This window comes from Lissotriton vulgaris, chromosome 5, assembly GCF_964263255.1.
Source record: "Lissotriton vulgaris chromosome 5, aLisVul1.2, whole genome shotgun sequence".
In the NCBI taxonomy this organism is placed as follows: Eukaryota; Metazoa; Chordata; class Amphibia; order Caudata; family Salamandridae; genus Lissotriton; species Lissotriton vulgaris.
Genome location: NC_141693.1, coordinates 1,719,108,342 through 1,719,125,693, shown reverse-complemented (window position 1 = coordinate 1,719,125,693; position 17,352 = coordinate 1,719,108,342). Strand labels below are relative to the sequence as shown.

The following is a 17,352-nucleotide window of genomic DNA, read 5'->3' as shown; positions in this document are numbered from 1 at the left end:
ACCTGGGCTTCTATTGGAATTCTATAATGCATATTAGCAAGCCCATTATCGCCGTTTTTGCAGCAGTTTCCTACCGCTAAAACTGCAATAATTTGAACGAGGTTCTTGCTAATATGCCCCATGGTATCTTTGATAGTGTAGTAACAACGTTTCAAAATGGCAACTAAGGGAGGGAGATCCTTTTCTGTCCAAGTCCCACAGATGTGGCACAAATTGCCACAGCCCCTCCGCAAAGAAACTAATCTTCTCCACTTCAGGAAGTCATTGAAAACGCTTTTGTTTAAGGAAGCTTTCTGTTCCATTTGAGCAAGGTTGTTACTTCTGTACCTTCTGCTCACTCATTTAATTGTTGTTACTGCATTTGTCAGAAGCGCCTAGAGACCTGACGGTGATTTGGCGCTATACAAACCTCCGATAACAATAACAACAATAACAATAACATCTTAAAACATCCCTGAGCTCCTTCTTCTCAGAGAAGAAGTTGTAGCCCATAGTGGGACTAGGTCTTCCCACTAAGAGGAGATACCCATATGATGAAGCATGCCACCTATGGTGGGTGAGGGTATTCATCCTGAAAGGGATCTCTCCCAAGTGGGGATTGTGTGAGACATTAGTCTGTCACTTCATAGACACTTGTGTGCACTGATATAGACCCAAGGATTTGTACTGTGTTGATAGCGTAGTTTATAGGGTCCTTGCAGGTCTTTAAACAGTTTCCCTTGGACCACCCTCTCCCATCCTTTGGGTTATGCCTTTCAGATGCCACCTCTCTTTGCTAAACTTAATGAATTTCAATGGGTGAGTGCACCTCTTCCCACTCCCGTGGTTCCACAGTGACACTGCAGAAAGCCAGAGGAACCGTGATGCTGCCTCTCTTTTGACCAAGGAACTGAGCCCTCTATCAAGGAGATACATTCAGGGCTGCACTAGGGTACCAAGAGCAGCCTTGGCAAAAATTCTCAAACCAGTTCCCCTCCCTTCATCTCCTCTCACAATCTCCCCTTGTCCATCCATCTCGTCTCTCGCTTTCTTTCTCTGTCATTTCTCTGAGCCCCATCTTTCTACCTTCCGTCTCCCTCCCTCCCTTTCTCTCTTCCTCTCTCTCTCTTTCTCTTAAAGCTACCTGTGTCTGCTGCAATTAACTCGGAAACCTAGGGAAAGTGACACAGGCACCGGGAGCAGCCCTGGACATTCAAAAATCAGCCTCCGAGGACTCCAGCCCACCGGGAAGTTCCCAGTGGAATAAAAAGCCTGTCCAGCCCTGGGCAACCTACAAGGCTCCTCTGCAAATATAACCAAAGGATAGGCAGACCAGTCTCTTGTTGCGACCTCTATACAATGAGGCAGAACACCCTGAGGTAGCTGTGGCCATTTTGTGCATCGAATTTTGGATAAAGTCAAATCAAACAGGATTTATAAAGTGCAGCTAATTAGCAGCGGGGGATCCAGGCCCTTGAGGACCTTGCTGCTTTATGTAAGTTCAGTTGAACCGCCAGGTCTTGAGTCCTTCCCAGAAATCTAGAAGGGGGATGTAGTCTGAGGGGAAGGGGGAGGGCGTTCTAGGATTTTGACATGAGGTAGGAGAAGGAGCGTCCACCGCTGTTGCTTAGACAGATGTGAGGGACAGGGAGTCAGAAAGCAGTAGACTGGAGGATTGGCAGAAGTTCAAGTGGAGGTTGATGTGGGATAGTCCCTTCTTGTGTAGGGCTTTGTACGTATGGATGAGCATCTTGAATTGGTACCTCGTCTGAATGGGGAGCCAGTGGAGTTTCTCGAGGTGGAGAGGGATGTGGGTCCATTTGGGGAGGTCGTGGATGAGTCTGACTGCTGAGTTCTGTATGGTCTGCTGTCTATTCAGGAGGTGGGTGGTGAGTCCAATGTAGAGTGCATTGTCATAGTTCAGTCAGCTGGTGACCAGGGCTTGAGTGACATTCTTCTGGTGTTGACGGGTAGCCATTCGATGATTTTCCAGAGCATGCGGAGGGTGAGGAAGCAGGCGGAAGAGACTGCATTTATCTGGATTCTCACTGTGAGTTTACTGTCTAGGATAATGGTGAGGTTGCATCGCTGGTCTGTTGGAGTGGGTGAGGGTCCTAGTTCGGAGGGCCACCAGGAGTCATTCCAAAGGTAGGTGTTGTTCCCAAAGATCACCACTTCAGTTGTGTCTGTGCTGAGTTTTAGGCAGTTGCTTTTCTTCTTGAAATGCATCAAGTTGACCCTTGGGGTGGAGGTGGTCTGCTGATAGAGGGTAAATAAGCTGGGTGTTGTCTGCCTAGGTATGATGCTTAGTCAATGGGTTCTAAAAATCTTGGCCAAGGGGTTCATGTAGGTATTGAACAGAGTAAGGCTGAGGGATGAGTCTTGAGGGATACCGCCGATTATGTTCTTGGGTTCTGAGGTGAACAGTGGTAGGCGGCTTCTCTTGCATCCCCTCAGATTCTGATGTGATGAAGCCTCTTGATAAGGGTTTGGTGGGATATGGTGAGTGTTCAAGGAGGATTAGGGCAGTTGTTTCTCCCCGATCCAGGGGGGTTCTGATGTTGTCAGAGTCAATGATATGGGCGGAGTCAGTGTTGTGGTTGGTGCAGAATCTGGATTGGGAAGTGTCCAGAAGACTGTTGTTGTCCAGGTGTTGAATGGGTTGGTTGTTGATGGCTTTTTCAAAGACTTTGGCAGGAAAGGGGAGCAGAGAGATGGAATACTAATTCTTGAGTTTGTGGTGGTCACCATATGGTTTCCTGAGCAAGGGTTTGACTTCTGCATGTTTCCATTCTACAGGGAAAGTGAATGTGGTGATGGATGCATGGAAAATGGTAGTGAACTTGCTGCCGATCCTCTTGCTCCATAGGTTGAAGATATGGTGGGGACAGGATTCTGTGGGAGCTACTGAGTTCATGATGGCTGTGGTATTCTGTGTGGTGATCTAGTCCCAGGAGGGGAAATAGGTATTCGACGTTCACATCTGTGGGAGCAAGGAGACTGTAGAGATCAGAAGAGTTGGGTTGGGGCTTGAAGTTCTTTTAGGTGGTGTAGATTTAGTTGTGGAAGAAGTCCCCCAGGGTGTTGCAAAGTTCCTGGGAGGGGGGGATGATGTTTTCAGTGGTTCAGGGGTTGCAGAACTCTCTGACGATGTTGAAGAGTTCTTTGCTGTGGTTAGTACTGGCTTTGATGCGGTTGGCCAGGGTGTTCTTTTTCGACTCTTTCAGAAGTTGGTGGTATTGACTGAGGGTTCTCTTGGGGGTGGCTCTGTCTGTGGGATCCTTGCAGGTGCGCTATTTCCTTTCTATTTGCCTCCAGTTGTGTTTCATGGTTATTAGTTCTGTGGTGTACCAACTAGCCTGTTTGGTGCATCTCTTGAGTTTTGGTTGGTTAGATGGGGGCGACTCTGTCGATGCAGTCAGTGATACAGGTGGAGAAATTCTTGACAGCCTGCTCAAGGTTGGTCGCGGTATCACGGTGGGAGGTGTTGAGGGCATCAGTCCACAGGCTCTCTGACACTTTGTTTCAGCTGTGGTGTGAGGTGCTGGGCAGCTTGGGGTGGCACTAGGGGTCATGTGATGGTGAAATGGATGATGACGTGGTCTGTCCAGGTGATCTCTGTGATATGACCAGACTTGACTCTGTCGCTGGCCATGAAGATGGGGGTCAAGAGTGTTTCCAACATTTTGGATAGGGCTGGTGACTAGTTGGGTGAGGCTGATGTTGTGCACGCTTCCGAGGAGATTGTAAGTATTGGTGTTGTTGGGGTCATTGAGGTTGAAATTGATATATCCGAGATAGATGTACCTTTTGGAGTCAAAGGCGAGTGGGGCGAATAAGTTGGAAATGGCATTGCAGAAACTGGGGTGTGGTTCTGCAGGAATGTAGGCGAGGTTACCTCTGATGGTGGTTTTGCCGTTGGTTTGGAGTTGAAAATGTAGGTGTTCCACATTTGGGGTGGCGTCATCTGCATTGGTGGTACAGTGGATTTTTTCTTTGTGGATGATGATGCCGATTCCACTTCTGTGTGCTATCTTGCAACCTTCGGGAGTTGATGAGGGGATGTCGGGAAAGGATGCGGAGTTGAGCCTGGTTTCTGTGAGGACGGTGACATTGGGGTGACGGCAGTGATGGTGTCCCAGATTTTGGTGGCGTGCTTGCAGGGAGATCATGCGTTGAGCAGGGGGCAGTGGAGTTGTTCTGAGGCAGTTGTGTTTATAGTGGTTGGTGTGGCGGAGGTCATCGTGCTTGCAGGTGCTTCGGTGATGCAGAACAAGAGACTGTGCCGGCAGGTAATAGGTCCTACTGTAGATCTAGGCGCGGTAATAGTTGTTGTTAGAGTCTGGGGTCCAGGGGTTGGAGTTCGGTGGCAGTGTAACTTCGTGTGGTGGGAGAGCCATGGTTTCTGGCACTAGACCCGGTCCAGGCGTGGACGGGTGCAGACAGGCTTGGCTTTGGCACATCTTCAGCACGGGTTTCTGCATCCGACATTAAGTAGTTCCAGGGAAAGGGAAGGGCACTTGGTGACAGTGGGCAGGGTTGGCGGTAGAGAAAAATGGAGCAAAAACATTGGGAAAACGATGGGGCAGAGGCGGCAGAGAATAACATTCAGAGAAATAAGGCAACACGCAAACTAGAATTACAGAATTTAAATTAAACTAAACAATGGAGAGAAATTAGGAAACATTGGACTAAACAGTGGGAACAGCAGTACGAAACTGAACAGCAGGCAGTAAAACAAAATAATAGAGGACTACAACAGTGGGGAAACAGTACAATTTAAGCAAAAATCAAACCAATAGACAATTTAACAATGTAAGCAACATAAAACAAGCGTGTTAGAAGCAGCATGAGGGAGCTGGCCCGAAGCACCTGCACCGTCGGATTTCCTTGTTCAGCTATGTGCCTTGATTTCAAGCCTGTACCAGTGACATTTCAGATTGCCAAAGTCTCCTAACTGTGTCACAGGTGGTGTTTATACTTCCTCCCTTCAGACTGTGTTCCTCCCCATCCCATATCTCAAGCCACCATGTCATTTTCTGTGTCCTCCTCCTCGCTCGCCCTCTCATGTCCTGACAAGGCTCTTCTTTATCCCCTGCTTCTTCCTCCCCATGCCACCTCTTTTTGCTCATCTCCAGACTGCTGTCTCTCAGCTGCCCGACCCTGGGCTTAAGTCACCTGGGCGTACTGCCAGCTCTCACCCAGACCCCCGGCATCCATCCCTGGGTCTCTCAGTTTCCATGCCCCAGACCCTCTATCACCCCCCCCCCCCTCCGCCCCCGCCCTCTGTCTCTTTTCTCTTAACCTCTTCTACCGCTCCCATCTCTTCTCCAAGGACCTCCCGACCATGGCGTCTCGCGGTTGGCATTGTCCGGACTCCTCATCCCTGGGGCCTCCCTCCATCTCTCCTGTTGGACCTCCCTCGTCCACCCCTTGGACGTCCCAGCTGCCCCGCCGGGCCCTCAGTAACTAGGCCTCCCTCCATCTATGCTCCTGTACCCTCCTGTGCCCATTTCTGGTGCCTCTCAACTGCCCAGCCTGCACCCTCCATCCCCTGAACGGTCTTCCATCTCCTCTCCTATGTCCTCACATGCCCACCCCTGGTACATCCCGGCTGTCCTGCTGGACCCTCAGTGACTGGGTCTCACTCCATCTCTGCTCCTGTACCCTCCTGTGCCCACCTCTGGTGCATCTAAACTGCCCTGCCTGGAACCTCCCTCTCCTGAACCTTCTCCCATCTCCTCCTCCTTCCATCTCCTATCCTATGCCCTCACATATCCACTCCCTGGCGTCTCCCAGTTGCCCTGCGGGACCCTCCACCCCCTGGGTCTCTTTCCACCTCCACTCCTATGTCCTCCTGTGCCCACTCCTGGTGCCTCTAGGCTGCCCTGCTAACCCTCCCTCCTTCCCCTGGGCCTCCATCCACCTCCGCTCCTATGCCCTCACATACCCACTCCCTGGGGCCTTCCAGTTGCCCTGCCGGACCCTCCCTCCCCTGGCCCTCCTCACTTCGGTTTGCCTCCCCCCCCCCCTCGTGCACCCGTGGGCGCGGTGCCCTCAGCCTCACCTGGGGAGCTGTCCTTGGTGCTGGCGGGGAGCCAGGCCCGTGGATGGGCGCCAAGACCTGTGGATCCGAGGAGATGCCTGGGAATGACAAAAAATACATATAAGTCTTCTCCGTCGGCGGCATGGTGGTCCATGAGCAGGATCCTCGCTCCTGGCGCGTGACACTGCTGAGCTGCGGCTGGCACTGGCGCGAGGAGAGCTTTATAGCAGACACTTAGCCGGCAAATGTGATCACTGCAACCACGCTCTCAAACCCTAATTGATATAATTGCTGTTTTGAATTGTTGTATTTATTTGCAATTTGTATAGCGCACAATTTGCAGTTAGTGGGGCCTGGCTGCAGCCTGAGAGTGACTGTCCGGCCACTTCTGACGCGGTCTGTGGAGTGAACCAACAGGTGAATGAATGAGCGTGAAAACATGGGGAGTTTGAGTGTTCCAAGCCACTTACGACACGTTCTTAATATGCCTGTGACTGACTTGTAGACACAAAAACAAAAAAAAACAAGTGCACGGAAGGCACTGGTGGAAGTGGAGAAGCTCACCGGGTAGTGTATGTGTGGCTGTCTGACGTGTATTAATCATTTCATCTTAATGTGTTTTGTAATACAGTGTGCGATGTATTGCTGTCAGCATATGCATGCTGTATGTGTTTTTTTAAAAACATTTTATTGAGTTTTGATACAAAAGGTAACATCTACTTATCCATACAATGACATTAGTGACAGTATCAGACTATTGTCCAGTGTTTCTGGGTGGGAGGCAATCGTACGTTCTATTATGCATAAACATGTCCCCCATTTCACAGATGGTGACCACCCTCTAGCCGCCCGATACCTACTTCGTTGGCGTTTCTCCAGGGACCCCATATGTTCTCAGACTGACTCTAGGGCAACCTTGAGCCTGGTGTACCCTTTTATTACCCTCCTGCACCATTCTAGGTTAGATTCCCAGGCATGTCCTGCCCCCAGTTTCTGATCACAACTCGTCTGCGTAAAATATATATATATATACAAGTTGTGCATGTGATCTCATGACGTTAAGAGCGACACTGCTGGGCAATCCCTGTTTTGCCCATCCTAGCTCAATAGCTTTTACAAATGCCTTCAAAAATGCGAATTCAGGTTTGAAAACTGAAGTATTGAAAACAAGCTATGAAGTAGTCCAGACAGCAGAGCGGAGAAGCTCGGGAGGCATCGAGAAGGAACTAATTGTAAATAAATACGTTTACATATAACCGTAAATAAATGGGAAAGTACGACCACATTGGAATCTGTCACTGTCTGAAAGTTTACTGGAAAACGGTAGTTTTTCTAAAGAAGAGCAATAAATAACTATGGATAAATGTAGACCGAATGTAACATAAAAAAATACCATAAAAGGGGAATATTGAATTGTAAATCAAATTGCATTACTGACTACTCACAAATGTCAGAGACACTGTAACATAAGCCACAGTAAAGAGAGATGCGCCTTTCTGACCTGACGTACCCTCAGGCGCTTTACGGACACAGAGATGAGGCACTTTCGGATAACTCATTTCTTCACGCAGCTTACAACTGCTCACAGACGTGGGACATTCTATTTAAACAGTCGTTAAACCCATTTTACAGGTGTAAGGTAACGATGCCAATATCAGAGGGTAAACGGAAGGAAATGGGTATATAGGAACGTGTGGTACAAATGGACTGGCACAGCGGTCACAGCACAGGCACTGTTTCCAAAACATGCTTCCAGGAGCTGACTGTTCGCTCCCCTTCGAGTGAATTGTTGGCTAAACACAGGGTTGGGGTCATAAATTCACCCTGCGCCCCTGACTGGCTCTTCCGAGAAGTGTTCGTTCTGGGAGGGCGAGCGAGAGCTCCGTCTTACATTAGGTCGTTCATAAAACGTCACCTTGGCCCTTGGTGGTAGAAGCAATAATAAAACGCACAGCTGAATTTGAAAGAGTGTCGGTCAACATTTTCACAGGAAGCTTTATTCGTCTCCAGTTATTGTTTATCAATGTTCTTCTCGCGAGAAGCCTGCCTAAATGAGCAATAGTGATTTTTGCACAAGGACAAACGCCACCATGACTAGCAGACTGTCACACGGCCTGCACCAGTACTGCAGACCTGCCAGCTCACACGGTCCTACCGTGTGTCACACGATCTTGGCTCCCTTCACACAGTTACCAGGGGGGAGCCAATATCACACGGTGGGAGATAAAGTGAGCTGGAAACCCGTACAATAGTGGGTTTCCACCTCACGTGAGGAGGCTCCCCACAGCCCATATTTATTCATTGGGAGTTTTGAAACCTCCCCAGGACACAGGCAGCCGCCTCAGAAGCATTTGTTTTCTGTTTTATTTGAGGGGGGGTACATGTCACTCTTGACCATTCCTGGCACAGAGCCGTGCCCCCTCTTCATAGACCCTCCACGACTAGACTTACATTAATAAGACTCGAGGTCCCGTCCCCTCACCAGGCCCGCCTCCTCCTCTCACACGCTTAATTCTTTTTCAAGTTGGCTTGTCTGGTCCCATTCTAAAGAGATACTACTCTCTTCAGTCCTTTCTTTGTAATTTAAACATCTCATATATCTTTGAGCAGATCAGATTTATTTCACATCTCAGTTTCCTGACGCCGTCTTGAAAATTCTGGGGCTTATTTACAAGAAACTGACACTTCTGTATAGATGCGTCAGTGTTCCTGCGCCTCCATGCGAAACCCTTGCCGCACCATGAAAGCACCATATATACAACACGGCGCACCATGGCAAAGGATTGACCGATGCATCAGAAATTCTGACCCATCTGTCGGCGCAAAAGTCACACATTCCTGGAGTCGTGACGCAAGCACAACGCAACTCCAGCAATGCACGGGGAGGACTTTTCCTAAAACACTGCATCACTCCTTACGCCTGCTCCAAGCAGGCGTAGGTTTTTGATGCAGTGGCGTCCTAGAAGTGGTGCAGTGAAATCGTGTACATTTCACTGCGTCACTTCTACGAGGGCTTCCTGCGTAGGAATGCCCACCCTGCATACATTATACTTACAAGGAGATGCATCTCCCTAGATGTGTCACGTTGTAAATGGGTTGCAATGTGGCGCATTCTTTACGCCGCCACTGCATCACAAAATGTGATGCAAAAGTGTTGCAATGGGTCTGTAAATCTGCCCCAAAATGTTCAGGTATAGGTAAGTTGAGTTTCTAACCAGTTCACATCATTTTGCAGATTTTGCAGGTTGCAGGTTTATTTTCTAAGGATATTGTGCTTAGTGTGCATGCTTGGCTCGCCACATCTTGGCAACACATTTTCTCCTTTAGAGGGTGGGATGATTGGAGCTGTGTTATGTAGTGTCGTAGTGCTTCTACCACTCACACAAATGGAGAGCTGAGCAGTAACCACCTCCCCTTAGGGTGCTGTAGAAAGGCCAAAAATATTAGCAGTGTCAGTTATGCCAAATAAATACTGCCCGCACTGCCAGACTTTCAAAGCGACCAGCCTGTCAAAAAGAATTAACAAGCAGGTTGGATTCTCGTTTGCCAATTCCTTTTTGTCACAGGTAACATGAACTTGTAAAGTTGCTGTTCCTGTTCGTATCACTTTCGAAAGACAGGTCTCAGTAGCTTCCCTCAATATTTTGAACAGGTGCAGCGCAGAGGCTAGAACTGCACAGGGCCCGGTGCACACACATTCAAAGCCTTTTCAAAGCAGTGGCATCTGTGTGCCTTGTTATCGTAGGGTTACTTAGGCTGTGACTGGGCTGGCTCTTAACAGTCACCTGCTAGATTATGGCTGCCACTCAATGCATAGCAAATCAAAAAATCAACACAGACTGCAGGTTTCTGAGTGACAGCAGCTGGACTTTCAGGATGCTGATGTGGAATATCATTTACATAAGCATGATGACAGAACTCAGATATTCACTCATTCATCCGCCTATACATTACTCTCAGTGAGTTAACCCTTCCATGCGCAGTGAATTTTCGTGCTGTGCGGTCGTTTTTAGGTATCGCCTGTCAATGCGCTTGCGCATTGAGCTTGCAAGATTATAGGGGCTTATCCAGAGTTCAACTAAACTGGCGATTTCATGCAGTGCACGTGGACACAAGCACGTGCATTTCCCCACATCAAAGCCATCAGCCTCCCTCCCACAGGCTTCCCCAGCGTGCGCAGTGCGCGCTGGCCTCACTTCTCCTCCCCCCTAATTGCTTACATCAAAGGGTTCGGCTCCCCGCCCCCTGCTCCCCGCCCCCTGCTTCATGGACGCTTATCAGGCCACCAGTAGCTGGGTACTTCCTATGTCCAGAAATGCAGTGTTGGGAGATCGCCCGCGTCCACTTTTCATTTCCTCTGCTGCAACTTTCACGGCCGCCAGACCGTGTCTCGTTTTAACTTGTGTTCTCCTCCCACCAGTGTACTTTTTTTTATTTTAAACTTGTTTGACTCCCTTTCGTTCTCCCACCCCTTGCTCGCATTTTTATTCACGGCCGGCCGGCTGTACTTTCACTTTCACGGCTGCCAGGCCGTGTCTCGTTTTAACTTGTTCTGCCCATGCTTCTGATCCGTCCAGACTGTGTTGCTGGTATGGCTTCTTTTTCTGCGTTCCCGCTGCCTGTAGCTCTCCTAAAAGTAGTTGGGTACTTCCTATGTCAAGAAATGCAGCGTTGGGAGATCGCCCGTGTCCACTTTTACATTACCTCTGTTGCAACCTTCACGGCCGCTAGGCCGTGTCTCGTTTTAACTTGTGTTCTCCTCCCCCCAGTGTACTTTTTTTATTTTAAACTTGTTTGACGCGCTTTCGTTCTCCCACCCCTTGCTCGCTTTTCACCGTGCCCCCCCCACCTTCTCCTGGACAGTCCCCCCCCAACCCGGTCCTTCCCTCCTTTACTGGCAATCCGACCCGATGACCTGTAGACTGGCCCATTATTCAATGTTTTCTACTGTTGGAAGTGTGCAGCATATGGTCTCATGTGCTCTGCATTTCTTTCAACACTGATGAAGTTTGTATCAGAACTTCTAGGCAAACGCTGTATTTAGCAATAACGTTAAATTGACAAAGCCCCTGCTGCCGAGTTCACTGGCGCGCTTTCCGCCCTCCTCCTCGCATGACGTTATCCATCCGCATAACCACCAAGCCCATGCCACCTTCGCCCGCTTGAACCTCCCACTCCCTTGCAACTGCACTTTTCTTCTACCATTCAACCTCCATCACACCGCGACTTTGGTCCCCCGCTGCGTCATCCCGACCTCCCCCCCATTCTGTGCCCCCCCCGCAGTCCGGACGCCCTCCGCCTCAATGTTTTTTCCAGCCCTTTATGTAGTTTTGCATACTTGATCGGCTGTGAGTCTGTGTCTTCTCAACCTCGGGGTGCAAGACTTCTGTCGGGGAACACTGTTGGTCTCATTAGAATGTAAGGTCCAAAATACAAGGGAAAGCAGAACAATTCAATTATTTAGTCGAGGGCGCTAAGGGCATAGTAGTGAAAAAAGTTGATTTATACACGTGTATTTGTTGTTTATGAATGCCACCTACATCCATGCGAAGGGACAAGGGCTGCAAACTGCGTGAGGTGGCGCTTCAGGTGGCCACAACGTATAGCGTTTCATGGCAGATTTCCAAGTGCTGTAAATTCAAGCGCAGTATATAGTTGAGGAAAGGTTCCAGCAAGGGATTTATTTAAAAGTTTTGTTAAAACAGTATGATAGAGTCTTTATTACTTGAGACTTTTCGACTGAGACAATCAGTCACGGTTGTAATGATTGATATTTTTGCTTAAGACCTCAGAAAAGCTACCACACTAGCCTTGAGGAAATACACCAAAAGAAATGGTAAGTAAATTCAAGCGCATCACTGTAATGTGACTTAGTCTGTCCGCCTCGAGAAGATCCAAGAGTGAGTTGCCTATAGGCCAGTTGATTGCATATGAAGACATGTATGTGAGTTACTTTTGGTGCTGTATTTTTATATGTGTTCGTACGTATGTGGCTTTCATCCTAAACTTTTTTTATTTTTGCACATTCGTTCTGCAACTAAAGTGCTTTCTGCCAGACAAAACAGTGATAGTTCGATTTGCTATTACTACTGATATGCTTTATTACAAATGACACAAAACAATGTTAAATAATGCTATAGGTGTCACATTTGCAAATTCTATAAATATTAGCATTTACAATAACAAAATTAAAACGTAAAAAATTATTAGATTTACAAGACCAATAGCTCCAACTCTTCTAATGCGAGACCTATTCCATTTACAATGCTTGTTATAAGTGGGTGGGATTTGGTCGGCCGCCGGCCACCGGCCATCCTCAGCTCACACCCACCGTGACGCATGACGGCCGGGGGCCGTCTTGAGCATGCAAGGGGTTAAGGACCTGCTCCAAATACCTATGTTTAACCTGCATATCACTCATGTGAGCGATGGAAGCGTGGACTGGTCTGCGCTGCTCAATTCTTTTTGCTGGAAATGAACAATTGCACTTGCTGCTTTCTGTGAGGGAGAGAAGCTTGCTTTCCTATTGTCAGGCTGTTTCTGTTCTGTGAGAAAGCAAAGCTTGCACGGCTGCTACCGGATCTGTACATGTCCTGTGATGGGAAGTGCTTACCCTGCTGCTGCCCGAGGTGTGCCTTTCCTCTGAAGGACTCTAGCTTGCACTGTTCCTGCGCAAGGTGCATCTGTTCTAGGATGAAGAGGTGCTTCCATAGCTGCTGCCTCATCTTACGAAAAAACAAAACATATCTTGAATTCCCTTGCATCAGGGTCAGACTGGCCTATAGGGCAATGAGGCAGTGATCGAAGGGCTGGTCAGACAGGTAAGTGAGTGGGCAGGTGGTTTGTCAGCCTGTTTTATGCTCTGGTGGACCTGCTTTTATTGTTGATTACCCAAGTATCGCCAAAAATATTGCCTGCAGCAAGCAAAAATGAATGCAGCCTCCCGTACCTTACAAAACACATCAACAGGGTGTCTTTACAAGTTGCAAACTGCCCCAATTTGGCAAACTTGGGATACTTTTTTGGCTATCTGATTCGCCAATGGGGGTTACAATTATATAGGTGAGAGCTCATTGCCCCACGCGGGTACTTGAATGGATGCTAATTTCAGGAGAGGTTTGGCTGCTTCTTCCAGGAGAATGAGGCCAGGGATCAGGGAGACAGAGAAGCACGCGAATGAGAGACAGCAATGTGGAGCATGGGGTGAGAAGCACACAAATGAGTGGAGACAAATGAGAGAAACACGGGGCCACAAAAACAAACTGGCAAAAGAGGGCAACATGAGTGGGGGTGGGGGAACAGAAGAACATGGATGAGAGAGCACCTGGGACACAAAGGCAATATAAGTGTGGGTGAATGCAGTGGCATAGCCTGGGTTGCCAGCGTCTGGGGAAGGCAAGTATCCTTCCACTTTTCTTTTAAAATTTTGCACCCCTAAGAATTTTGCACCCGGGGCAACCACATCTCTGCCCCTCCCCCCAACCACCACCCCCCCTACGCTACGCCACTGTTTGAATGACAGTAGCATAAGGATCAGACAGCATCATGGAACATGGGGGCAGGCAAGCACATGTGGGAGATACATTTGAAACACATGCACTCATTGTATAAATAAATAATAGCTCCCAAAATGTGAGTAGTGGAAGTAGAAAAAAGCTTCCACTATGGTCCAGGGGAGTGGCAAGCACAAGAAGAGGAAGTAAATCCCACAAAAGCTAACAAATAAGAACCAAGCAAACCGCTTGCTGGTGGCTGAACGCCCTCAGAAGCCCGCCTACCCCCTCAGACCACGCTATGAACCTCGGCATCGTACTCGACTCATCACTCACCATGAACCAACAGGTCAACGCCATCACCTCCAGCTGCTTCAACACCCTCCGCATCCTCCGCAAGGCCTTCAAGTGGATCCCCCCTGAGTCAAGGAAGACAGTCACCCACGTACTCATCACCAGCAAACTGGATTATGGAAACACACTCTACACCGGCATCAACAAGTCCCTACTCCGCAAACTCCAGACAATACAGAACACCGCCGCCAGACTTGTCTTCGGGATCCCCCGACACCAACACATCCGTTAACATCTACGAAGTCTCCACTGGCTCCCCTTGGAGAAAAGAGTCACTTTTAAAATCCTCACTCACGCCTACACAACAACGGACCGAAATACCTCAACGACAGAATTATCTTCCACGCACCCAAAAGAAACCTCCCGTCTTCCAACCTCGCACTGGCCGAAACCCCGCGCATCCACAGCACCAGAGCAGGTGGAAGATCCTTCTCTCACATTGCAGCCAAGACCTGGAATGAGCTACCAGCAGACATCAGATGCGCCCCCTCCATGAACACCTTCAGGAAGACCCACAAAACCTGGCTCTTAGGCTAAACAAATTGGCGCCCCTCCACCCACAGCGCCTTGAGACCCTCACAGGTGAGTTGCGCGCTTACAATTCCCTGATTGATCGATTGGTTGAGCAAATGTGAGTGACAATACAGTCCACCAGTGATAAGCAATGGGCGGTCTCTAAGCTCATTGTAAGCTAACCTTTTGCAACAAACTTCAGTGCATACACTGTTTTGGGCAAGAGCAAAAAAATGGCACCCACACCTACAAATAACAGCTTTGTCTTTTTTCTTTTGCCCATGCTGCACAACATCTTGCTGATGCTATACAATACAGCCAGCAGATTTTGGCAAAGCCGTATGGTCCGAAAGATGACACCCATAGACTTTGTCAATGCTTGTGTTTCTTCTAGGCAGTCGCGAGTTAAACAGCCAGTTTAAGGAAGGGTAGGGATAGTCTTTCCATCCCAAACTATACCACTGCTAACTGGCTAACATCAACACTCTTCTGTGAAATAAACCAGCATGTTAAAGACATTATTTACCGGGCCAATGCCATCAGCAGCAGCTGAACACGTTAAAGAGACAGTAAGAAACTAAAAACAAAGTGCTGGCACCCCTCTTCCTGAGCCCATCCTCTGTATAGGGATTGCTGTGAGTTAGATGGGGCGCCTGTGATAGCACTGTGATCTGCCCGGGCTTGAACCGGTGCAGCGCGTGCTGCACACCCTGCCTCGCGCAGGCCACCAATCACAGACCTGAAAACTCTCTTCAACTGGCGCCTGGGCAGCTATTTTCCAAGTATAAGCACGTGCTTCTAAACAAATAGTGTAACGATCGCAGGAATACTTTAAAAAACGCTTTTTTGAAAAACATTATTAAATTGCGCTGTAAGTACATAACCCTTCTGCTGCCACAGGCCAGCGCAATTCATAGCTAGTACAATACTTTCTTTTAACCGCTTTAAGTTAATTTGCTTTTCACCTGCTTCTTTCTCAGTGGATTGATGTGAAAGGCGACGATTTGCCTGCGTAAGGACATTTTTGCCCGCTCATTCCACCATCTTACTTTACACCAGCGCCATGAGAATGGAGAACATGGGCACTCGGGAAGCAGATGTTTTACTGATATGGCCTGGGAGAGAAAGAAGTGCTGGTAGCATGAAGGGTATATCAGTGACAGGAGAGGTATCAGTGACAGGAAGAGACTGGCACAGAGAATAAGCCCTGGCACCAAACTAAAAGTGCCCCCACCCCTCTTCGCGAATCAGATAGTTCAAAAAGTGGCCCAGAATTGCCAATCAGATTAGTTATGGTCTGATTTGACAGCACAGCTGATGCCAGACAATTATGTAATAATCACCAGGCGAGGGGCTATGGCTCCGCCCACATGTAGGAGCCAGGAGCACATATGTGGGTGCTTCCACAAAAAAGTGCCTACCCTCCATGCACCTGTGTTCATTTTGTTTATCCAGTTGCCTAATCTTGTACTTTCTGGGGCACACATAACATTAGAATGCTATGAAACTATCGTAGATGACTAGATCATTTATGATGCTTTTCTCTAGCAGCAGCACAGATTGGAGGCGGGCAGTCACTAACTACATTGATTTTTAGGTCTGGCTTGGAAGTGCAACTGTCACCTGACCTTTTAACCCATACCAATTTTGTTAAACAGTTCTTTGCTTCCACACAACCACATATCAATTCCCATGCTATCTAGTTGTAATACTTAACATTTTCATACAACATTCCGGTAAAGCCAGGCCTACTGGCATTATCAATGTATGGGTTCCAGAGTAGCGTGTTACTCACCGAAAAAGCACTTCAACACCCAATTAGGGGTAGCAAGCACTATATAAATGCAAACCTTTTTCACTTCTCTATCCCTCCACTATACTTCTTAATCCAAATAACTGACTAACATATCCACCACTCAAATTACTTTCATATTTTCACTACACTAATTTACCACTAATCCTTTATGGGTTCTGGAGTAGCGTGCTACTCGCAGAAAAAGCACTTCAACACCCCATCAGGTGTAGCAAGCGCTATATAAATGCAAACCTTTTTCCCTTCTCTATCCCTCCACTATCCTTCTCAATCCAAATAGTTGACAAACATATCCACCACTCAAATTACTTTCATATTATCATTATACTAATTCACCACTAATCTTTTTATGGGTTCCGGAGTAGTGAGCTACTTGCCAAAAAAGTGCGTCGACGCCTCGTATGGGGTAGTAAGCACTAGAAATGGAATTTCAATACAATGCTTGCTTTAAACTTGTAAAGACAAACTCTATAAGTGTTTTGCAAGATGAGGGAGAATGCATGCCTTTGTTCTTGCTGTAGCCAATGTTTGTGGTAATATCAAGGAAATTAGCAGCACAAGTAGGCTAGCAGACTATAAACAGGCCCACTAACAGCCAAACACTGACCGCTCGGACCAGCCCGCCTGACACTGCCAGACTGCCCTACAGGATTGTCTGACCCTGGGCTGGTGAAGGCCTGAGAGAGTGAGAGAGGTGGAAATAGGTGGCTGCTGATGGGAGAGGAGGCAAAGGCAGAGGCGCTGTGAAAGGACAGGAGACAGGAGTGTTGAAAGGAGAACGAAGGGCAGTGACAAGAGAAAAGAGGCAGCGACCGGCTCGGGCTGCCGCAAGACAGGAGAGAGTGGGCAATGACTTAGACAGAGTGGCAGTGACAGGAAAGAACAGGTATTAACAGTGATTGCGAGAGAGAGGTGCAGTGGCGGGGAAAAGAGAGTCGGACAGCCGCCGTCGGCCCAGGTAAGCGCGGTGGGGCAGGACGGGCCGCGGCAGGGGGGGAAGTCGACAGGTGACGGAATAGGTATTATTTATTTATTTAATTATACCTATTCCGTCGTCTTTCGACTTCCCCCCACCCCACCCGGCCTGGCCCCGCCACTCAGCGCTTACCCGTGCCGGCCGCCGCTGGAGTCAGAGGTAAGACTGCTGTTTTAAA

At 48.4% G+C, this 17,352-nt stretch overlaps 1 protein-coding gene across 2 annotated transcripts in view; it reads right to left on the bottom strand.

Moving 5' to 3' along the window:
- SLC4A1 (solute carrier family 4 member 1 (Diego blood group)) overlaps positions 1 to 17,352 on the bottom strand; it is a 191,986-nt gene that overhangs the window by 94,319 nt on the left and 80,315 nt on the right. For both annotated transcript variants that reach the window (XM_086923900.1, XM_086923901.1), the window contains one exon: positions 6,047 to 6,123. In XM_086923900.1, the coding sequence (XP_086780026.1) occupies positions 6,047 to 6,123 (77 nt within the window). The remainder of the gene's footprint in view (positions 1 to 6,046; positions 6,124 to 17,352) is intronic.